A 19,113-nucleotide genomic window follows, 5' to 3' on the forward strand; every position below is an offset into this window, starting at 1 on the left:
CTGATCAAGATCCCATTGTACTCTGAGGTAACCCTCTTCGCTGTCCACTACACTGAAAATTTGTCATCTGCAAACTTACTAACCATACCTGCTACGTTCATATTCAAACTATTTATACAAATGACAAAACGCAGTGGGACCCAGCACCAATGCTTGCAGCACACCACTGGTCACTGGCCTCCAGTCTGAAAAGCAACCCTCCACCACCACCCTCTGTCTTCTACTTTCGAGCTAGCTATGTATCCAAATAGTTAGTTCTCCCTGTATTCTGTCTGATCTAACCTTGCTAACCAGTCTATCATGAGGAACCTTGTTGAACATCTTACTGAAGTCCATATATATCACGTCCACCTCTCTCTACCATCTTTGGTACTTCTCAATCAAAATCCTGGCATCCCTTTCCTCACTGCATTGTCGATGTCCCTAGGCCAAATGGGCTGCTGCAGTCAAGAAGACAGCTGCCCACCACCACCTCCAAAGACAACTAGGGTTGAGAAATAAACCACATTTACATCCCATTAATGAACAAAAAAAAACTCAGTTCAAAATCAATTGGGGCAACACCCACATCCCAGGAAAGAAAGTTATCCAAGAACTCTGGTGAAAAGTCTGAATCTTCTTCATTATACTGCTAACAGCCTTCATCCGACAAAGTGCTTCACTATTGATTTTACTTCTTGCAGGAAGTAACAAATCCATACCTTGTTTCTTTTTTGGAGGGAGCTTACCCATGACCACGTATTCATTTCATTCTTCTACTAGTCAAATGCTTCATACTTAAAACACATTGGAGCATATTCATATCCCAACAGTTTACAATGCTTTGTGTCATTTTTCACAATGGCCAGTGAGAGTATAGTTTTCTATCTGAAATTGTTTGTTTTTATTTTCCGATCAACATCTTGAGGCAGTTTCCTCCAACACCATACTATATTCCAGAAAGCTAGTTGATGAAGGATAAACTAGACACAATTATACTCACTGTTAGAAGCATTTATTTATATATTAACTAGCAACTGGAATTTCAGTCTCTTTATTTATGGGGGCAGAACTGAATTATCAATATATTAATTATCTGCATATAAATTAATGAAAAATCTAAAATTCACAGCCTACGGTGAAGGAATGGAGATTGAGGTGTACAAGAGGCCAGAATTGGTGGATCGCCAATCCTAAAAATTTCGAGGAGGATGTTCCAAAGTCAGGCGAGTCCATACAGGGAGTTGGAAACAAGGTTGAACATTTTAAAATTGAGCATTGCTGTGTCAGTGGACAAAGTATCCCAATAGACATAGGGGTGATGGTGCAAGTTAGCAGGGGATAGTAGAGTTTCAGATAGGTGTTCCAGTTCATAGCCAGCTACCTTAGAGATACAGTAATTCTCTGACTGGCAGCCACACTTGGAACCATTTATGTGGTGCATTTTGCCCTCAGGCCGAGGTTGATTTTATTGTCCATTGTAACCATCTCTGCCAATATAATAGGAATCATTCTGTTCATTTAACAGCATGTATCCTGAGCCTCCAAGCAAACAAGGATCCCATCACAGATCGTAACATTCATCTCACCTCCTTGTGTGATATTCTGGAGATTATCCTGCGAAAGGGAATCCGGCGTGAGTAACAGTCAACAAACTCTGACGTTGCATTTTGCATTTCAGAATGCTTCATTTCTTCGCCAGATTTGTCTTTTAATTAGATTACTTAGTGTGGAAACAGGCCCTTCGGCCCAACAAGTCCACACCGACCCATCGAACCCCCTACATTTACCCCTTACCTAACACTACGGGGCAATTTAGCATGGCCAATTCACCTGACCTGCACATTTTTGGACTGTGGGAGGAAACCAGAGCACCTGGAGGAAACCCACGCAGACACGGGGAGAATGTGCAAACTCCACACAGTCAGTCGCCTGAGGCAGGAATTGAACCCGTGTCTCTGGCGCTGTGAGGCAGCAGTGCTAACCACTGTGTTCTCAATGGGTTAGTTGAATAATGTAAAAAAAAAAGATGCTTTCACTTTTGTAGTGACTTTCATAACCTTAAGATGACCCAAAATTCTTTGCATCAAATGAAATATTATTAAAATGTAATCATGGTTGTTGATTTAATGAAACTTGACAGCCACATAGCAAGCTCCCACAAATGGCAGTATGCTAAGTAGCCAAATGATAATTTTTTAGTGACATGGTTGAGGACGTATAAGCCAACACAGTAGTGACAACTCCTTCTTTTTGAGTAGTGCCATGACATTGTGTATTCAGCTGAGAGGTCAGTCACGATTTGATGTCCACACAAAGGGCACCACCTTCAACTGACAATCAGGAGATCCTGTGGTGATCACAGATCAGATCTGTGCTGGATTAGCTCATTTCATGGTTGTAAGCTGCTATAATTGCAGCATCCTCCCATCCCTCATCATCCCAGACCCCAACCCCCATCCATCCTCTGCCACCTTATGAGAAGTGTTTACCCCAAATTTCTGTTCCCAATTGCTTTGCAGTAGTCAAAGTAGTGCACCCATGTGGTCAGTGGATATGAGTTGGATTGGGCTATGTCATGGTTCTTCTGCAGTTGAATGGCACATTGAAGCCTTCCTGGGTTGTGCTGTCTGAGACTTTTCAAGCCTTTGGAACTGGACCCTAGTGGCAGTCAGCACTAGAGGATGAAGAACCAAGGGTAAAATCCAAGTGTGTTGAAGGCACCCATCAGTTCAAGGGAAAGCTATTAGTGGTATGCCTCTGAGTGGGGCTTATTCTAATTTAAGGAAAATATTCATATTTATGATGTATGCCATTTTTGGACCATCCCAAATTGCTTCTGAAGACAGCAACATTAATGAAATACACTCATCATTACTGTGTAGGTAACCAAATTTTGATGACCCATTTTATTACATGCTATTGTGTTTTTTTAACTGCTATGTTGGACTCCAGTTTCTGCACCTCTGTCCATGTGGCCATGAAAGTGGTGAATGAGTGGCTTTTGTGTTTTGTGCAAATATTTTGCCTCTAAGCAAATATAACCTTTTCTGAGGTCTGAGATGCACACAGCAAGCTAGGAGTTAGCATGTCAGAGGTGAGAAATAGGCCTTTAGTGTTCAGGAGTAATGAGCATGGACAATTGTCAGATATGACAGCATTAACGAGGGCTTTTGAGTTTCTGGAGCATGGGTTAGTTCTCTAGTTTAGTAGTACAGAGTGCAGGAGTGGAGTGCGATATTTGTTTACGTGACCATTCTTGGGTTTGAGAGTATTTCAAGATAATCCTAATAATAGTACTGCAGAGCTGGGCCCTAGGTTCAATCAGCATAAGGCATAAGTATCGCCTGTCTCTGTACCAGTAGGTAGAAAGTCACAGGGAGTAGCAACATATAGGAAATAGGGAAATCCCAGCTTGTTAAAATGTATGCTCGGGACTGCGGAGGTGACGATGTATTGGCAGTAGGTGGAGAGGATGCAGAAATGCTAGGCTTGGTAAAATTAAAATGTCTGCAATGGTCCAGAAGAATTGGAATCCTTTGCATCAGGAAGCGATGAATGAAATGGCTGCAGAAACACGTTTTACTGTGGGAAAGGTGTGCAATAGGATCAGAGGGCATGGACCTGCCATAGGTTGTTTCCTCCAAGTTCCCAGCTTTCATTCAGTAAAGCTGCTGTCACTCTTACCTGCCTACAGTCAGTTTGTCTAGTGAGCATGTACCTCTGAAGCAGTCAGTATGTACAGTGTCAGCATGCACAGTTAGCTTGCAGCATTTAGTGTCATTTTAGAGTTAACAGTGTGCAGTCAGCATGCTCAGTCAGTATATAGACCTGCATATGTTGGTTTCTGCCAGAACTCTCAAGAATGTCTTGGGTAGTTTCTATCCATTCATCCTTCTTTTTGATTTTTGTCAATGCTACTGATACCATGTGGGGAAGGATGACCATATGACATCTTAGACAGAAGATAGGTTCAATCTTAATGAACAGTTAGTAGGTTTATTACACAGTACTTAATAACTAATTATATTAAACTTAGATAAATGGTCCTGTGAGACATCAGGCTCAACTCCAGAGTAAGTACAAATTACTTTCAACTACGTTGTTTTAACACTGAGAAGAGTCAGTGAAGCATAGGTTAGCTTTTTCTCTTGATGAGTGGAACTTATGTTGTGATATCAGTTATTCCTTTCAGATGCAAATACCTTAAATGACAGCATCCAGTCAAGACATAGTTAACATGTACAGTCAGCATATGCATTATTTCCATATAAAAAGCATGTTCTAGGTCAGGTTTTGAGCAGACTACATTGGACCTCACTTGGGCAGGGTGGAACCTAATAGGCGGGGCTCGGGAGGAAGGCCATTGGGAAGGACCAACAACAGGGAATATGAGAGAGGAAGGTCTGTTAACTGACTGTCGTGTGCTCTGTCTTTCTTATTCTTTCTCTCTCAACCTCTTGCTCTCTTTCTCAGTTGCTTGTGCTCGCTCTCTCTCTTTCTCTCTTCCTCACTCCCCAAGCCACCCCCTCTCCCGTCTCTATCTTTCTCTTCTTTCCTATTCTCTATCACACATTCAAACAATGTTCCCTCTGAGTTGTGTGCCATCACAACATTTAATTCATCATGCAGGCTGCAAGCAAGTTAATCCTTTAGGTTATCACTTGTGTGCACTTCCATGATAAAGAGTATAAGGGCTGGGCACACAAATAAATATTAGAGGGAACATTGCACTCAGATATTCTCTGTTACTGTATCTCTTTTAACTAGAACTATACATGTATGTTTTTTTCTTACTGTTTGACTGTGTGTTTCTCATTTCTCTCAAAGAGGTTGCAGAGATTGGTTGGAATGAGGTCGTGGAGTGAATTGAAGATGATGAGGAAGATTTTGAACTAAATATACCAAGGGACAGGTAACCAATCTAGGGTATAAGACATAGATGACTAGGACAGGAACTGTAGTTCTGGAACAGTTAAATATTATGTAAGGTGGAGCTGAAGTAAAGGAGAGGGAGAGAGAGAAAAAAAAGAATAAATTCAACTTCTGTTTCTGATGGTGCTGTGGTCTTGTTACAGAGCCAGTCCTAGGCCTGAGAAGAAGAGACTACTGGCACTGGTTGGAGCAACTTCCACAGCTGGATCCCTGTAGCGGGTAATACATGGTTTATTTTCATGGAGTTTTACTGTACAGCAGGAGACCATTCAGCCTATTATGTCTCTGCCAGTTCTTAGGAAGAGTCCAATTAATCTCTTTCGCCTACTCTTTCCCCTTTATCCAATTCCCTTTTGCAGCTGTTTTTGAATCTCCTTCCATTACCCTTTCTGGTACATATGCATTAGTTCACATGGAATACAAGCTTGCGCAGTACATTTTGTGCTATTACATGTTGCACTCAGGAACGTGGTGAGGAATGTTGGATGTAGCTCATGGTTTGTCAGATCATCCAATAACATAAGCCGCGTGGTTACAGCCTTGAATAAAGTTGGAAAGGAGCAGAGAATGGCCAAATAGGACATGAGCTGCTTGTAAGTGATATTAGTCACACCAGTTACAAACTTAAAAGAGTGGTAATGCTGCTTTGGTTGTACATTTTAATGGAAGATTGGTGAATTGACTGTCTGTGATTTTGGTTAGCCCATTGCCTGCAGAAAATAAGTAAACGACTCCCATTTGTTATGACCTCAGCATGTTACAGTATTATTACAGCCAATTGATTACTTCTGTTGTTATTGGGCCATAACTGGCTGTGGCAGGGCATTGAATGTTATCTGCTGCATATTAGATTCTCCCTTAAACACATTTTTAAAAGTCTGAGCTAGGAAACAACAATAAGACTGAAGTGAAAAAAGCAAGTAACCTATGTATCTCTTTAATCAATCAAATTGAAGGATTATAAAGCAACATAAAAAATGGAGGAAGATTAGATTGAAAGAGAGAAGAGAGGCAAAGTCTTATTTTTTAAAACACTGCATTTACAATTTGAAAATCTCCAAAGAGACAGTGTTTGTGTAATAATTAATTTTGCTAAAGAGACTGACAAGCTATAGAATCATAGAGCTGTACAGCACAGAAACAGACCCTTCGGTGCAACTCATCTATACTGACTAGATATCTTAAATTAATCTGATCCCGTTTGCCAGCACTTGTCCTACAACCCTCTCATTTATCATGTAGATAGACTAAATTAATAAACCTCAAGTTTCTATGTTATGTTTGGTTTAATATCTGCAAAGCAAGTGCAATAATTTTATGCTGTTCAGTGAATTTCAGTCTTAAAGCAAGTAGCAACATACTATTTCTGCAAAACATTACTGTGGAGCAACATAACATGGACAGCAATTTTTGGATATTTGAGTTTAGTCACATACCTGCCTTTGCCTGTAGTTGCTGTATTCTTAATATATGTGTGTACTCTTTCTATTCTGTCAGGTTGATTCAGGTATCAATGGCCTTGGAGAAAACTATTGCCTGCAAAAAGCTGCTGACAGCACAAGGCCGGGGGAGGCATTACATCCGACTAGCTCTGAATCAAAAGATCCTGGCAGTTATAATACAGCATCTTCGCCACACACCAAGATTAATAGAGGTAACTGCGCCCATTCACTCTTTACTGCGTGCCGCCTTGCACATCTCTCCACGAAATCTGTGTAATCCCCTCCTCACAAATGTTTAGTGCTCTCTTCAGGTATTGTTCCACTGCTTCCACATATATCTTTTTATTCTGCCTTCACAAATGCCCTTCAATCCCAGTCCACCAGTGTTAAATATCACTCAGTCGGTAACTCTCACTTACTCCAAGATTTAGGCACATAAATCAAAGGTAATGTTCCTGTGCTGTACTCAGGGTGTATTTTCCTGTCAGAGGTGCCATCTTTCAGCTGGGAGAACTTTATCATTGTGGTCAAGTTAGTGGACATTTTCCTCCAGAGGACACCACTGATCCTCTGAAGGCATGGGTTCAAATCTCACCATGGCAGCCTGGGGATATTTAAATTTAATTAATGAATCCAAAATTATTTATTGAAACGTCATGTCAGTTATCATAATCATGAAATTATCAGACTGTTGTAACAACCTGTTGGATTTCCACTAATATTCACTAGGGAAACAACTGTTTGTTTTATACCAACTGATTCATCAGCCTGTCCCACCTTCAGCTCAGTGAGCAAACCTACATTCAGAACCTCAACCTGTGCAAAACCTGAAAGGATTCAGAAAAGATTTACGAGGATGTTGCCAGGGTTGGAGGATTTGAGCTATATGGAGAGGTTGAATTGGATGGAGCTGTTTTCCCTGGAGCAGCAGAAGCTGAGGGGTGACCTTATAGAGGTTTATAAAATCATGAGGGGCATGGATAGGATAAGTGGACAGTCTTTTCCCTGGGGTTGGGGAGTCCAGAACTAGAGGGCATAGGTTTAGTGTGTGAAGGGAAAGATGTAAAAGAGACCTAAGGGGTAATTTTTCATGCAGAGGATGGTACATATATGGAATGAGCTGCCAAAGAAAGTGGTGGAGGCTGGTCCAATTGCAACATTTTAAAAAGCATCTGGATGAGTATTTGAATAGGAAGAGTTTGGAGGGCTATGGGCCAGGTGCTGGCAGATAATACTAGATTGGATTGGGATATTTGGTCAGCATGTACAAGTTGGACCGAAGGATCTGTTTCCATGTTGTACATCTCTATGACTCTAAGTCTGCCACTGCTACCCTGTCTGTCATGACTCATACCGACGTAGTATAGTTGACACTTAACTGCTTCCTGAAATGGCCTAGCAAGGCTCTCGATTGTACTAAAAGCTATGAAAGAGCCAAAGAAGAATTAAACATGATGGACTATTTTGACCTAGGCAGCAGAAACGATAAAGATACAACCTGTTCAGTTGCCTCCTTGCTAACATGGGATCCAGTGCCAAAATGGAGAAATCAGTCCAACAAATTAGATTAGATTACCTACAGTGTGGAAACAGGCCCTTCTGCCCAACAAGTCCACACCGACCCACCGAAGTGCAACCCACCCATTCCCCTACATTTACCCCTTTACCTAACACTACGGGCAATTTAGCATGGCCAATTCACCTGACCTGCACATCTTTGGACTGTGGGAGGAAACCGGAGCACCCAGAGGAAACCCACGCAGACACAGGGAGAACGTGCAAACTCCACACAGACAGTCGCCTGAGTCGGGAATTGAACCCGGGTCTCTGGCGCTGTGAGGCAGCAGTGCTAACCACTGTGCTACCGTGCCGCCCATGAATGAGTCAACCCACAGCCTAACATGGTAATCAACAGCAGCAGAATTATATTCAACCCACAATCTGTAACCTTATAGTACCTCACAATACAATCCAACTCTAACATTGCCATCAAGTCAGGGGAGCAACCCTAGTTCAACGAAGCAACTTTGGTTCAATGGAAGTCTAAGGCAGGATGCCAGGAACAACACTGGGCAGACCCAAAAAAACTTAGGTAAAATTTGGACTTGCGCTACAATCAATTTGAACAGTGGAAGACATAGACAAAGATAAATAATATCTTAATCAACAGATCAGATCAAAACTCTGCCATCCTGCCTCATCCAGTCATGAATGGTAGTGGACAATTGAAAACCTAAGAGGAAGAGGCTCCATGTACATCTTCATCCTTAGTGATAGAGGAATCCCACAGGTCAGATTAAGCCAGTAGTGACAATTGATTGATCCATCTTAGCCTCACTCTGGCCCCAGCATCTCAAAAACTAGTTTGATTCACTTCGCATGTTGAGGGTATTTGGGACATTGTAAAGTATCATTTAGTAGATGTAACTATGTCTGGCTGTTTCCTGAATAGTCTATGAGACGCTGTCCTGTTTTATTGTTCTTTGATTTTTTTCTTAGTAGTTTAATACAATTGAGTGTCCTGCTAGGCCATTTCAGAGGGCAGTTGCCTTAGGCCTGGAGACCAGATAAGGTCGTGGGCACCATCCTTGAAACTAGCTTTTTATTCCAGATTCATTGAATTGATTGAATTTAAGTTCCCCCAGCTGCTCTGATGAGATTTGAACTTGTGTCTACAGAGCACTACTCCAGACTTCTGGATTACTAGTTCAGTAGCATTGCTATGATTCTCATGGTACTGAGAGAAACTGTATCAAAAAAAAAGCAAGTTTTTGATGGCTGCATTTAAGTGTTCATGGGGGATGTCTCGAGATCTTGAGTTTGCAAATAAAAGAGCAGGTAGTAATCTTTTAGAAATTCACTTGGCCTGAGGTGAATTGATCTGAGGGCGATTGTTCATTCGAACTATGAGTATGAGTAGACACTTCAGCCCCATGAACCTACTCCACCATTTAATGTGGTTATGGCTGACCTCGTCTCAGCCTTAACTCCACTTTCCTGCCTTATCCGCAAAGCCCTTTAACCTGTTGGTAATTAAAAGTCTATCTCCTCCTCAGGTTTACGCAGTGTTGGCATTCACTGCACTCAAGGTAATGAATTCCTTTGAGAGAAGTAATTCCCCTTCTCATCTGTTTTAAATCTAACACCCTTTAACATAAAACTGTGATTCTAGTTTTAGATTGCCCACAAGGGTAAAAATTCACTCAAAGCTGTTCTGTACCTAATCTTTCCCTTTTCTTGTTCCAGTGGTATGACCCTGAGAGTTCTATCCTTGCCATTGAATGCTTTGCAGGTAAGTCATCTAGTTGTCTGGAATTCTTTGGAAGCAGGATTTTCTGGGGTTAGGAGAAGGGTGATTAATAGATGGAATGAGATGTTTATGGGAGGCAGTGAAGCGTTTGAGGAATGGATGATGAGAGGAGTTTATGGGTCAAGGTGACCATGGGTTGATGATAAAACATGTCTTGAAAGAACAGTCAATACTTTTATTTTCCTTCAAAGGCAATTAACGTCCAGAATATTGATTATTGGTTTGTGAGAAACATGGATGATATGAGCTGCTGCTTGTTGAATCTGTGCTGTCACTGATTGATTGGAGAAATTTATGAACATCCCTGTATGTAATGATTGCAAAGCCTATCCTACGAATTATACATTCTTTACTCAAGAATGTAAGGAATTTCATTGTAATCTTCCTACTAGGTAGGTTTATCTAATATTAAATGTCAAAGACTTCAGTACTAGGTCTGATCCAGTACAGTTTAATTTCCACTTTTTTTCCTGTTTTTTTTTCCTCACAGAACCATTCCTTTCACTGCTGCTGGTCTTGTCACAGATGAACTTCACCCTTGACTTGCAGGTTAGTGTCTATTTTCCACTTCTTCTTGAGTTCACTGTTCAAAGGCAGATCTGACCCACAGTACCATGACCTCCATCTGAGGTAGGACAAGGAGGTGGGTCTCTGCACAGAAGACAGAAGTAGAGTAGTTGTTTAATTGCTCTGCCATTTCCTTTCTCTATATTTATCAATTTTCCCATTTCACACGGTAAGGAACCTACATTTGCACTCTTTGTTTACTTACAGAAGTATTACAGTCTGCTGTTACGTTATCCACAAGTTTACTCTCTCATTCTATTTTTCCCCTTTTAATCAATCTGCTGGTCTTCCTTTGCTGAACACTAAGCCACTACCAGTTCTCAACCTTGCTACTTTTTCTAGCAACTTCCCTTTGGATCTAATACCATCCTTATTTTTTTATTAGTCACAATTGAACAGTTTTCCTGTTGTGTTCTTTCACCCAAAAGAAATATATAATTGATGTATTAGTTCCTTAAACATAGCTACTACCATGTCCTTTAATGAAGTTAGTGAGTCCATTGCAGCCAACTGACTCTCATGCCTTCGTTGTTTCCTTCACTTTCTACTCCATTGAAGAATTCGTCATGTTATGATTACTTTTCCTAACTTAACTCTTGCAACAGGATTATTAATTAACCCCATTGTTAAAAATCTTATATACTCCAAGAATTCATTCACCACAGTATTATTGCTTGGGCAGTCTATGTAGACTAAACTCACCCGTGGCAGCCTTGTTGCATTCATTTCAAATTTCCTGTTTAATGCCACCTCCTACCTCTCTGCTATTGTTCAGAGGTTTATACAGGCAGTCTCTGGTTACAAGTGGGTTCCATTCCGGAGTATGTTTGCAAGTCTTATTTATACACCAGTTTGAACATAACACAGCATAATGTAAAATAGTCATTTGTGAGTACAAGTGACTATTTGTAAGTTGGATTCTGAAAGTTATTATTAATATGGGAATTTGTTTGTGAGTACAAGCATCCAAAAATTGGGGACAGAGTGTAGTTAACTCCCACTAATGTTTCTGGTCCTTATTGCTTCTTGACTCCACCTTGACTGATTCCAGCATTGACATCCTTGCTCACTACTGCATTGATTTAGTCTTTCACAAACAATGCCACCGAACCACCATTACCTTTTTGCCTCTTCTGTGTTCACCATAGAGGATAAGAAAACATGCTAGCTATACCTCTATGACTCTAAATCAGGATGTGGAATGAAGAGGGGAACTTGGTGAAATAACAATCACCAGGAAAATGAGACTAAGGAAACTTATGATTCTGTGGACCAGGACCCAGATACAGACGGACTTTGAGTCGTAGAGATTTACAGCACAGAAAAAGGCTCTTTGGATCTTCGCATTCCCGTCAGTTAAAATGGAATTCTAATCCCATTTCCCAGTACTTGGCCCATAGTCCTGTATGGCTTAACATCTTACATGTGCATCTAAATATATCTTAAATATGGTGAGAGTTTCTTAAAGGCAATGAGCTCCATATTTTCACCATCCTCTGGGTGAAAATATTTTTACTCCCATGGGCGGCACGGTGGCACAGTGGTTAGCACTGCTGCCTCACAGCGCCAGAGACCCGGGTTCAATTCCCGCCTCAGGCGACTGACTGTGTGGAGTTTGCACGTTCTCCCCGTGTCTGCGTGGGTTTCCTCCGGGTGCTCCGGTTTCCTCCCACAGTCCAAAGATGTGCAGGTCAGGTGAATTGGCCATGCTAAATTGCCCGTAGTGTTAGGTAAGGGGTAAATGTAGGGGCATGGGTGGGTTGCGCTTCGGCGGGTCGGTGTGGACTTGTTGGGCCTGTTCCCACACTGTAATGTAATCTAATCTAAAATCCTCTAAACTTTCTCCCTTTAACTTAAATCTCTGCTGTTGGTCACTGATCAAGGGGAAATGTTTCTTTCTATCTGCCTTTTCTAAGCCCCTCATAATTTTGTACACCTGAAACATGTCCCTTCTCATTCTCCTCTGCTCTAAGGAAAACAAACACAGTCTGTCCAAATCTGTCTTAATAACAGAATCTCTCCAGACCAAGTAGCATTTTGATCAATCTCCTCTGCATCCTCTCCAGTGCTATCATTTCCCTCCTATAATATGGATTCCAGAACTGCACACAATACTGTAAGCATGGCCTAACCAATGTTTTCTACAGTTCCAGCATAACGTCCATGCTCTTAAACTCTATGCCTTGGCTAATAAAGGGAAGCATTCCATATACCACCTTAACCACTTTATCATCCTGTTCTGATACTTTAAAGTAAGAGTGGACATGTGCACCAAAGTCCCTTTGATCGTTGGTGCTTCTCATGGATCTACTGTTCATCATGTATTCCCTTGGCTTGTTTGTCCTGCCCACGTGCATCACATCGCATTTGTCCTTGGGTTTTAAAAGCGGTTGCTAATGAGGTAGTAGCTGAATTGGTACTAATTTCCCAAAATGCACTAAATTCTGGCAGGTTCCATCAGATTAGAAAGTAGCAAATATAATCTATCTATTCAAGAAGGGAGGGGGGTAGAAAATAAACTAAAGGCCAGTTAGGTTGACGTTTGTCATGAGGAGTATTGTGGAATTGATCATTTTGTAGGTCATAGTTGAGGACTTCGAAAAATTCAAATTAATCAGGAAAAGTTGAGCGAAAACAGAGAACCACCACAGAAATCTGAGATGCAGAGGAATCTGACTGTTCTCTTGCATGACACACAGAACGTTAATGTGCAGATTATTCTATGACTCTAAGTGCAGCAGGCATTTAAGAAGGCTAATGGAATGCTGTCCTTTATTCTGAAAGAAATTGAACATAAAAAGGATGACATCGAGGTGCACTGGTTGGATTGTCTCTTATTGGAGATGGTCATTGCCTGGCATTTGTATGGCACAAATATTCCTTGCCACTTGACAGCCCAATATTGTCCAGATCTTGTTGCATTTCAACATGAATTGCTTTAGTATCTGAGGAGTCATGAATAATGCTAACGTTGTGCAATCATTGGCAAACAGCCCCATTTCTGACTTTGAAATGGAGAGGAGGTCATTGATGAAGCAGCTGAAGATGGTTGGGCCTAACCTGAGGAATTCATGCAGAGATGTCCTGGAGCTGAGATGACTTACTTCCAATTATCACAACACCTTCTAACCAGCACAGAGTTTGCCTGCTGATACCCATTTATTCCATGTTTGCTATGACTCTTTGATGCCATACTTGGTCAAATTCAGCTTTGATGTCCCCTTATTTCTGGAATTTATCTCTTCTGTCCACGTTTGAATGAGGTCAGTAGCTGGTGGAACCCAAACAGGGTATCACCGAGCAGGCTGTTGCTGACCAGTTACTGCTTGACAGCACTGTTGATAACTAATTCCATCCTGTTACTGATAAACAAGAGTAGACTGATGGGGCGGTAATTTGCCAGGTTGAATTTGTCACACCTATTGTGTGGAAGTGCCAGTGTTGGACTGGGGCGGGCAAAGTTTTAAAAAAATCACACAACACCAGGCTATAGTCCAACAGGTTTATGTTTTAAAATGTTGAGGTTGGAAACCAGAGAAGTGCAGCATCGTGAGGTTATCCGTGGATTTGTGTTAGAGTGAAGTACTGAGGTGCCCATGCTTGATGGAGATATGTGTGGCTAAGAATTAGACTGATTCTAAAGACTAGTCCATGGTAAGTCTGGTGGGATGAAACTTGTTGATATCACTGTGTAATTGTTTCAGTGACTCCTCACTATGGGTCGAGAGAAAGAAAATGTTGTCAATATATTTAGTGTATAGTGTTGGAGGTCCTGTGCAGCAAAGAAGTCTTGTTTAAACTTGTGCATGAAAATCTTGGCATATTGCGGTGCAAATTTGGCCCCCATGACTCTTTCATCTGTCTGGCTAAAGAACTGGTTGTCAAACGTGAAGATGTTGTGATCGAGGATGAATCGGATGAGTTGTAGGATGATACCTGGAGATTGGTAGTTGTTGGTATTGAGTGATGTCGTCATTGTGGGGTATGCTGGTATAGAGTGCTGAAATGTCCATTGTGCCTATCGTGTGCAGGACGTAGCTGGGCAATTTTCTGCATTGAGAGGTATGGCAGGGTTGTAACAGTACTAGAACATCTTAGCTAGGGGAGCAACAAGTTCTGGAGCACAATTCTTCAGGAGTATTGCTGGAATGTTGTCAGAGCCCATCGCCTTTGCGGTATCCAGTGTCTTCAGCCATTTCATCACATCACATGGAGTAAATTGAATTAGCCAAAGTGTGTTATCTATGATGCTAGGGGCCATTGGAGAATGCCAAGATGGATCACAGACTCAGCACTTCTGACTGAAGATTGCTGCAAATGCTTCAGCCTCATCTTTTGCACTGATATGCTTGGCTCTTCCATCATTGAGTATGAGGATATTTGAGGAGCCTCCTCCTCCAGTGAGTTGTTTAATTATCCACTACCATTCACAACTGGATGTGGCAGGACTGCAGAGCTTAAATCTGGTACATTGGTCTTGGGATCACTTAGTTCTGTCTATCATTTGCTCTTTGGCACACACGTAGTCCTGTTTGCTAGCTTCACCAGGTTGACACCTCATTTTTAGGTATGTCTGGTACTGCTCCTGACATGCCCTCCTGTACTATCCATTGAACCAGGGTTGATACCCTGGCTTGATGGTAATGGTTGAGTGGGGGTTTGCTGGGCATGAGGTTACACGTTGTGCTGGAGTACAATTTTGCCCCCAGTGTGCCTCATGAATGACTCTTCAGTTGCTGGATCTGTTTTAAGTCTGTCTCATTTAGCACAGTGATGGAGGGTATTTGCAGTGTGAAGGTGGGACTTCGTCTCCAGACAGGATATGCGGTGGCCAATCTTACTGATACTGTCATGAACAGATGCATCTGCAGCAGGCAGTTTGGTGAGGATGAGACCAAGTATGTTTCTCTCTCTTGTTGGTTCCCTTACCACCTTTAGGACCTAACCAGCTCGATCAGTAGGGCTGCTGCAGAGGACATCAAAATCCTCCACCCAGAATATATTTTATGCTCTTGCCACTGTCAGAGCTTTCATCAAGTGTTGTTCAACATTGAGGAGTACTGATTCATCAGCTGAGGGAGGACGGTACATGGTAGTCAGCAGAAAGTTTACTTGCCCCCACGTTTAACCTGAAGCCATGAGACCTCATGAGATCCAGAGTCAAAGTTGAGGGCTCCCAGGGCAACGCCATCCTGACCATCTCTGCTGGGTGTGTCCTGCCAGTGGGACAGGACATATACAGGGATGGTGTTGGTGATGTCTGGTACATTGTCTGTCAGCTGTGATTCCATGAGTATGACTATGTCAGTCTGTTGCTTGACAAATTTGCATTTATAAGACAGCAAAGAGATTGCATAGGGAGTGTAGCTGGGGCACTGGGAACACGAAGGCATGAGTCTTTTTACGCAAATAGGCTGAAGCCACTTAAAGCAAAAATTTTGCCTACAGCGTTTCATTCAGGTGATTTTCCACAGAAGCTTCCTGCATTGGTGGTGAAAATGTGCTCCCTCAATATTCAGCATAAAACATTCCTGGGTCAGATATGACTCCATATAGATGTAAGTCAATTTGTTCTACCTCCACTAACATTTGTCAGTCTCCAAATTGCCCTTTTCCAACCTCTGCAGTGGTATCATTTTCTAAGTGAGCTCTCAGGCTTGGTGCTACTTGGTGCCAACTAGGCCTGACAGACTTATTTTAATTTAAATGCCTAATGCATATTTGCTTCAGTGCATGTAGAGGTATTCATCACGCTGTTATATTTCTGCTTGGGTTCTTTTTCAGAACAGCAGTTTTTTGGATGAGAGCTGGCTGCTTCCAGTAAGTGTTTTTATTCTTTTAATATGAAATTGGAGGGAGTGGCAGTAACCCGATACTTTCATGGTAGAAGGAGATTATTTACATAGAATATATGTTGAATGTACGGAACAGAAACCGGCCATTCAGCCTAATAGGCCTATAATAACATTTATGCTGTGTGCATGTTTCTTTCAAATTCAGTTACAAATCCATTTATTTCTTTTTTATCATGTGTTTATCTAGCTTAACTGGAAACTAACCTGTGCTTTTCATCTCAAACTTATACTCTCTGGATAGTTTTTCTCCTAAATTTCCTACTAGTGACTATCTTCTATTCATTTGCTCTGCTTTAACCTGCAATGGCAATGTGTATTTTACATCTACCCTATCAAACCTGTTCAAATATTTGAAAAGCTGATCATTCTGCCATAACGTGTGTTTCATCAACGTGAATTGGCTATAACATGATTGACGAATTGTGGATACTGTTTGGATAATGTGAACTTTCTACTGAACAGATGTAGCGATTTTCTATTCGCGATCTTCACCAGCGTGATTTTCTGTAGCGGTTTTCCATAGCACAATTTTCTAAAGCGTGAGATTGTTGGGGAACACAATTGTCACGTTATAGCAGAACGACCTGCACCTCTATCAGATCACCCTTCTCTCCTGGGGAAGAAGTCCCAGTCTGCTCACTCTCCTGCTATTGATAAAATCTAAGCTCTGGTATCATCATTGTAAATCTTTTTTTTTAAGTTATGGTGACCAGAACTGTTCATCATATACTGATGCAGTAGTTTTGCAGTTCCAAATATTCTCTTTCCTGAAGTTGCTGCATCCTGGGTTTTCAAGACTACAATCACCAGTGCAGTCCAGGTTGCTACTGTGCACCTGGAAGCTGAGACAGTGAAAGCAGCAGCCTGTTCAACCATGGAGGTTAACTAGGCCTAGCCTGACCCTGTCTAAAAGCAGTATTCAAACTTTTGCACTTTCTAGCAGCAACTGATAGAATTGATAACCCTGGCTGATTGATCTAGAGCCCAAAGTCAATTGTGACACCACAACAAAGATCAACTAATTGTACTGAGCAGAATTTGAACTGATACTTCTATGTTACGGATGTATAGTGACTCTATTACTTTACAGGCAGTACAAGCTCCATTGTTCAGTTATACATTAACTCGAGTGCTAGGAGATCAAGCATAATTCATGGCTCCCTGGGTTGATCATTTTTCTAGGCTTCATGCTTATGCACTGAATAAGAACTTTGATTTTTATAAAGGACTACAACACCAATGGTGCTTCAAAGATTTTGGTTGAAACTTTATTGCTGGAACAGCACAGCAGGTCAGGCAGCATCCAGGGAACAGGAGATTCGACGTTTCGGGCACAGGCCCTTCTTCAGGAATGAGCAGAGAGTGTTCAGCAGGAGAAGATAAAAGGTAGGGAGGAGGGACTTGGAGGAGGGGCGTTGGAAATGTGATAGGTGGAAAGAGGTCAAGGTGAGGGTAATAGGTCGGAGTAGGATGGAGGCGGAGAGGTCAAGAAGAAGACTGCAGGTCAGGAAGGCGGTGCCGGGCTGGAGGGATTCGGCTGAGACAAGGTGGGGGGAGGGGGGGATGAAGAAACTGGTGAAGTTCAAGTTCATCCCCTGTGGTTGGAGGGTTCCCAGTCGGAAGATAAGACGCTCCTCCTCCGACCGTCGCGTTGTTGTGGTTTGGCGGTGGATGAGTCCAATGACCTGATATCCTCGGTGGAGTGGGAGGGGGAGTTGAAATGCTGTGCTACAGGGTGGTTGGGTTGGTTCGTCCGGGTGGCCCAGAGATGCTCTCTGAATCGCTCCGCAAGTAGGCGGAGCGCCTACAGGCCGCCTACTTGCGGAGCGATTCAGAGAGCACCTCTGGGCACAGGCCGCCTACTTGCGGAGCGATTCAGAGAGCACCTCTGGGCCACCCGGACGAACCAACCCAACCACCCTGTAGCACAGCATTTCAACTCCCCCTCCCACTCCACCGAGGATATGCAGGTCATTGGACTCATCCACCGCCAAACCACAACAACGTGACGGTCGGAGGAGGAGCGCCTTATCTTCCGACTGGGAATCCTCCAACCGCAGGGGATGAACTTGGACTTCACCAGTTTCTTCATCCCCTCCTCCCTCCACCTTGTCTCAGCCGAATCCCTCCAGCCCGGCACCGCCTTCCTGACCTGCAGTCTTCTTCTTGACCTCTCCGCCTCCATCCTACTCCGACCTATCACCCTCACCTTGACCTCTTTCCACCTATCACATTTCCAACGCCCCTCCTCCCTACCTTTTATCTTCTGCTGAACACTCTCTGCTCATTCCTGAAGAAGGGCCTGTGCCCGAAACGTCGAATCTCCTGTTCCCTGGATGCTGCCTGACCTGCTGTGCTGTTCCAGCAATAAAGTTTCAACTTTGATCTCCAGCATCTGCAGACCTCACTTTTGCTTCACAGATTTTACACTGAATCCATGAATGCAAATGATTGGTCAATAATGTAGGTTTTAAGAAGTGTCTTTAAAAAAGATTAAACAGTCCTCACTTTCTCCTACACATATTTAGGGCCTATATTAAAGTAAAGAACTGCAGATGCTGGAGAGCTTATCCAAATAGCTAAAATACATCCAATAGTAGCGGCACCAGGCTACTATGGATCTAAAATCGGAGTGCAGATATCTCTGGGTTGTGGAGCTGGAGAAAATGACTGATATGTTGGGTGACAAAGCCAATGGAATAAAAGGGATGATTTTAAAATTTTAAGGCATTGTTTAAGCAGGAGCCAATGTAGATCAGCAAAATCAGGGTGATAGGTGAATGAAACTTGGTGTGAGCTAAGAAATTGGCCGTAGAATTTTGAATGGCCTTATGTTACTCGTGAGAAATGTGGGAAGCCAGCTTCACATTGGTCAAGTCTCGAGATAACACAATTAGAAATAAAGCTTTCAGCAAAAAACACAAAGTTGGAGAAACTCCACAAGTCTAGCAGGGTCTGTGGAGAGATGAACAGAGTTAACTTTTTGAGTCCAGGATAACTTCTTACGAACTTTCAGCAATAGATG

The 19,113-nt window shown here is 42.3% G+C and overlaps 1 protein-coding gene across 7 annotated transcripts in view; it reads left to right on the forward strand.

Moving 5' to 3' along the window:
* Nucleotides 1-19,113, forward strand: part of LOC122561959 (uncharacterized) — a 119,705-nt gene that overhangs the window by 73,577 nt on the left and 27,015 nt on the right. For 3 of the 7 annotated variants that reach the window (XM_088000384.1, XM_043714291.2, XM_088000386.1), the window contains 6 exons: nt 1,508-1,615; nt 5,058-5,133; nt 6,412-6,568; nt 9,603-9,648; nt 10,157-10,215; nt 16,018-16,053. In XM_088000384.1, coding sequence (XP_087856510.1) covers nt 1,508-1,615; nt 5,058-5,133; nt 6,412-6,568; nt 9,603-9,648; nt 10,157-10,215; nt 16,018-16,053 — 482 coding nt within the window. Of the gene's footprint in view, nt 1-1,507; nt 1,616-2,662; nt 2,861-4,809; nt 4,895-5,057; nt 5,134-6,411; nt 6,569-9,602; nt 9,649-10,156; nt 10,216-16,017; nt 16,054-19,113 lie in introns of those variants that run through there. The other 4 variants (XM_043714294.2, XM_088000387.1, XM_088000388.1 and 1 more) reach the window with 3 other exon arrangements.

Source organism: Chiloscyllium plagiosum, unplaced genomic scaffold (genome assembly GCF_037043375.1).
Source record: "Chiloscyllium plagiosum isolate Xiang-an unplaced genomic scaffold, Cpla_swu_hap1 HiC_scaffold_25, whole genome shotgun sequence".
NCBI lineage: Eukaryota > Metazoa > Chordata > Chondrichthyes > Orectolobiformes > Hemiscylliidae > Chiloscyllium > Chiloscyllium plagiosum.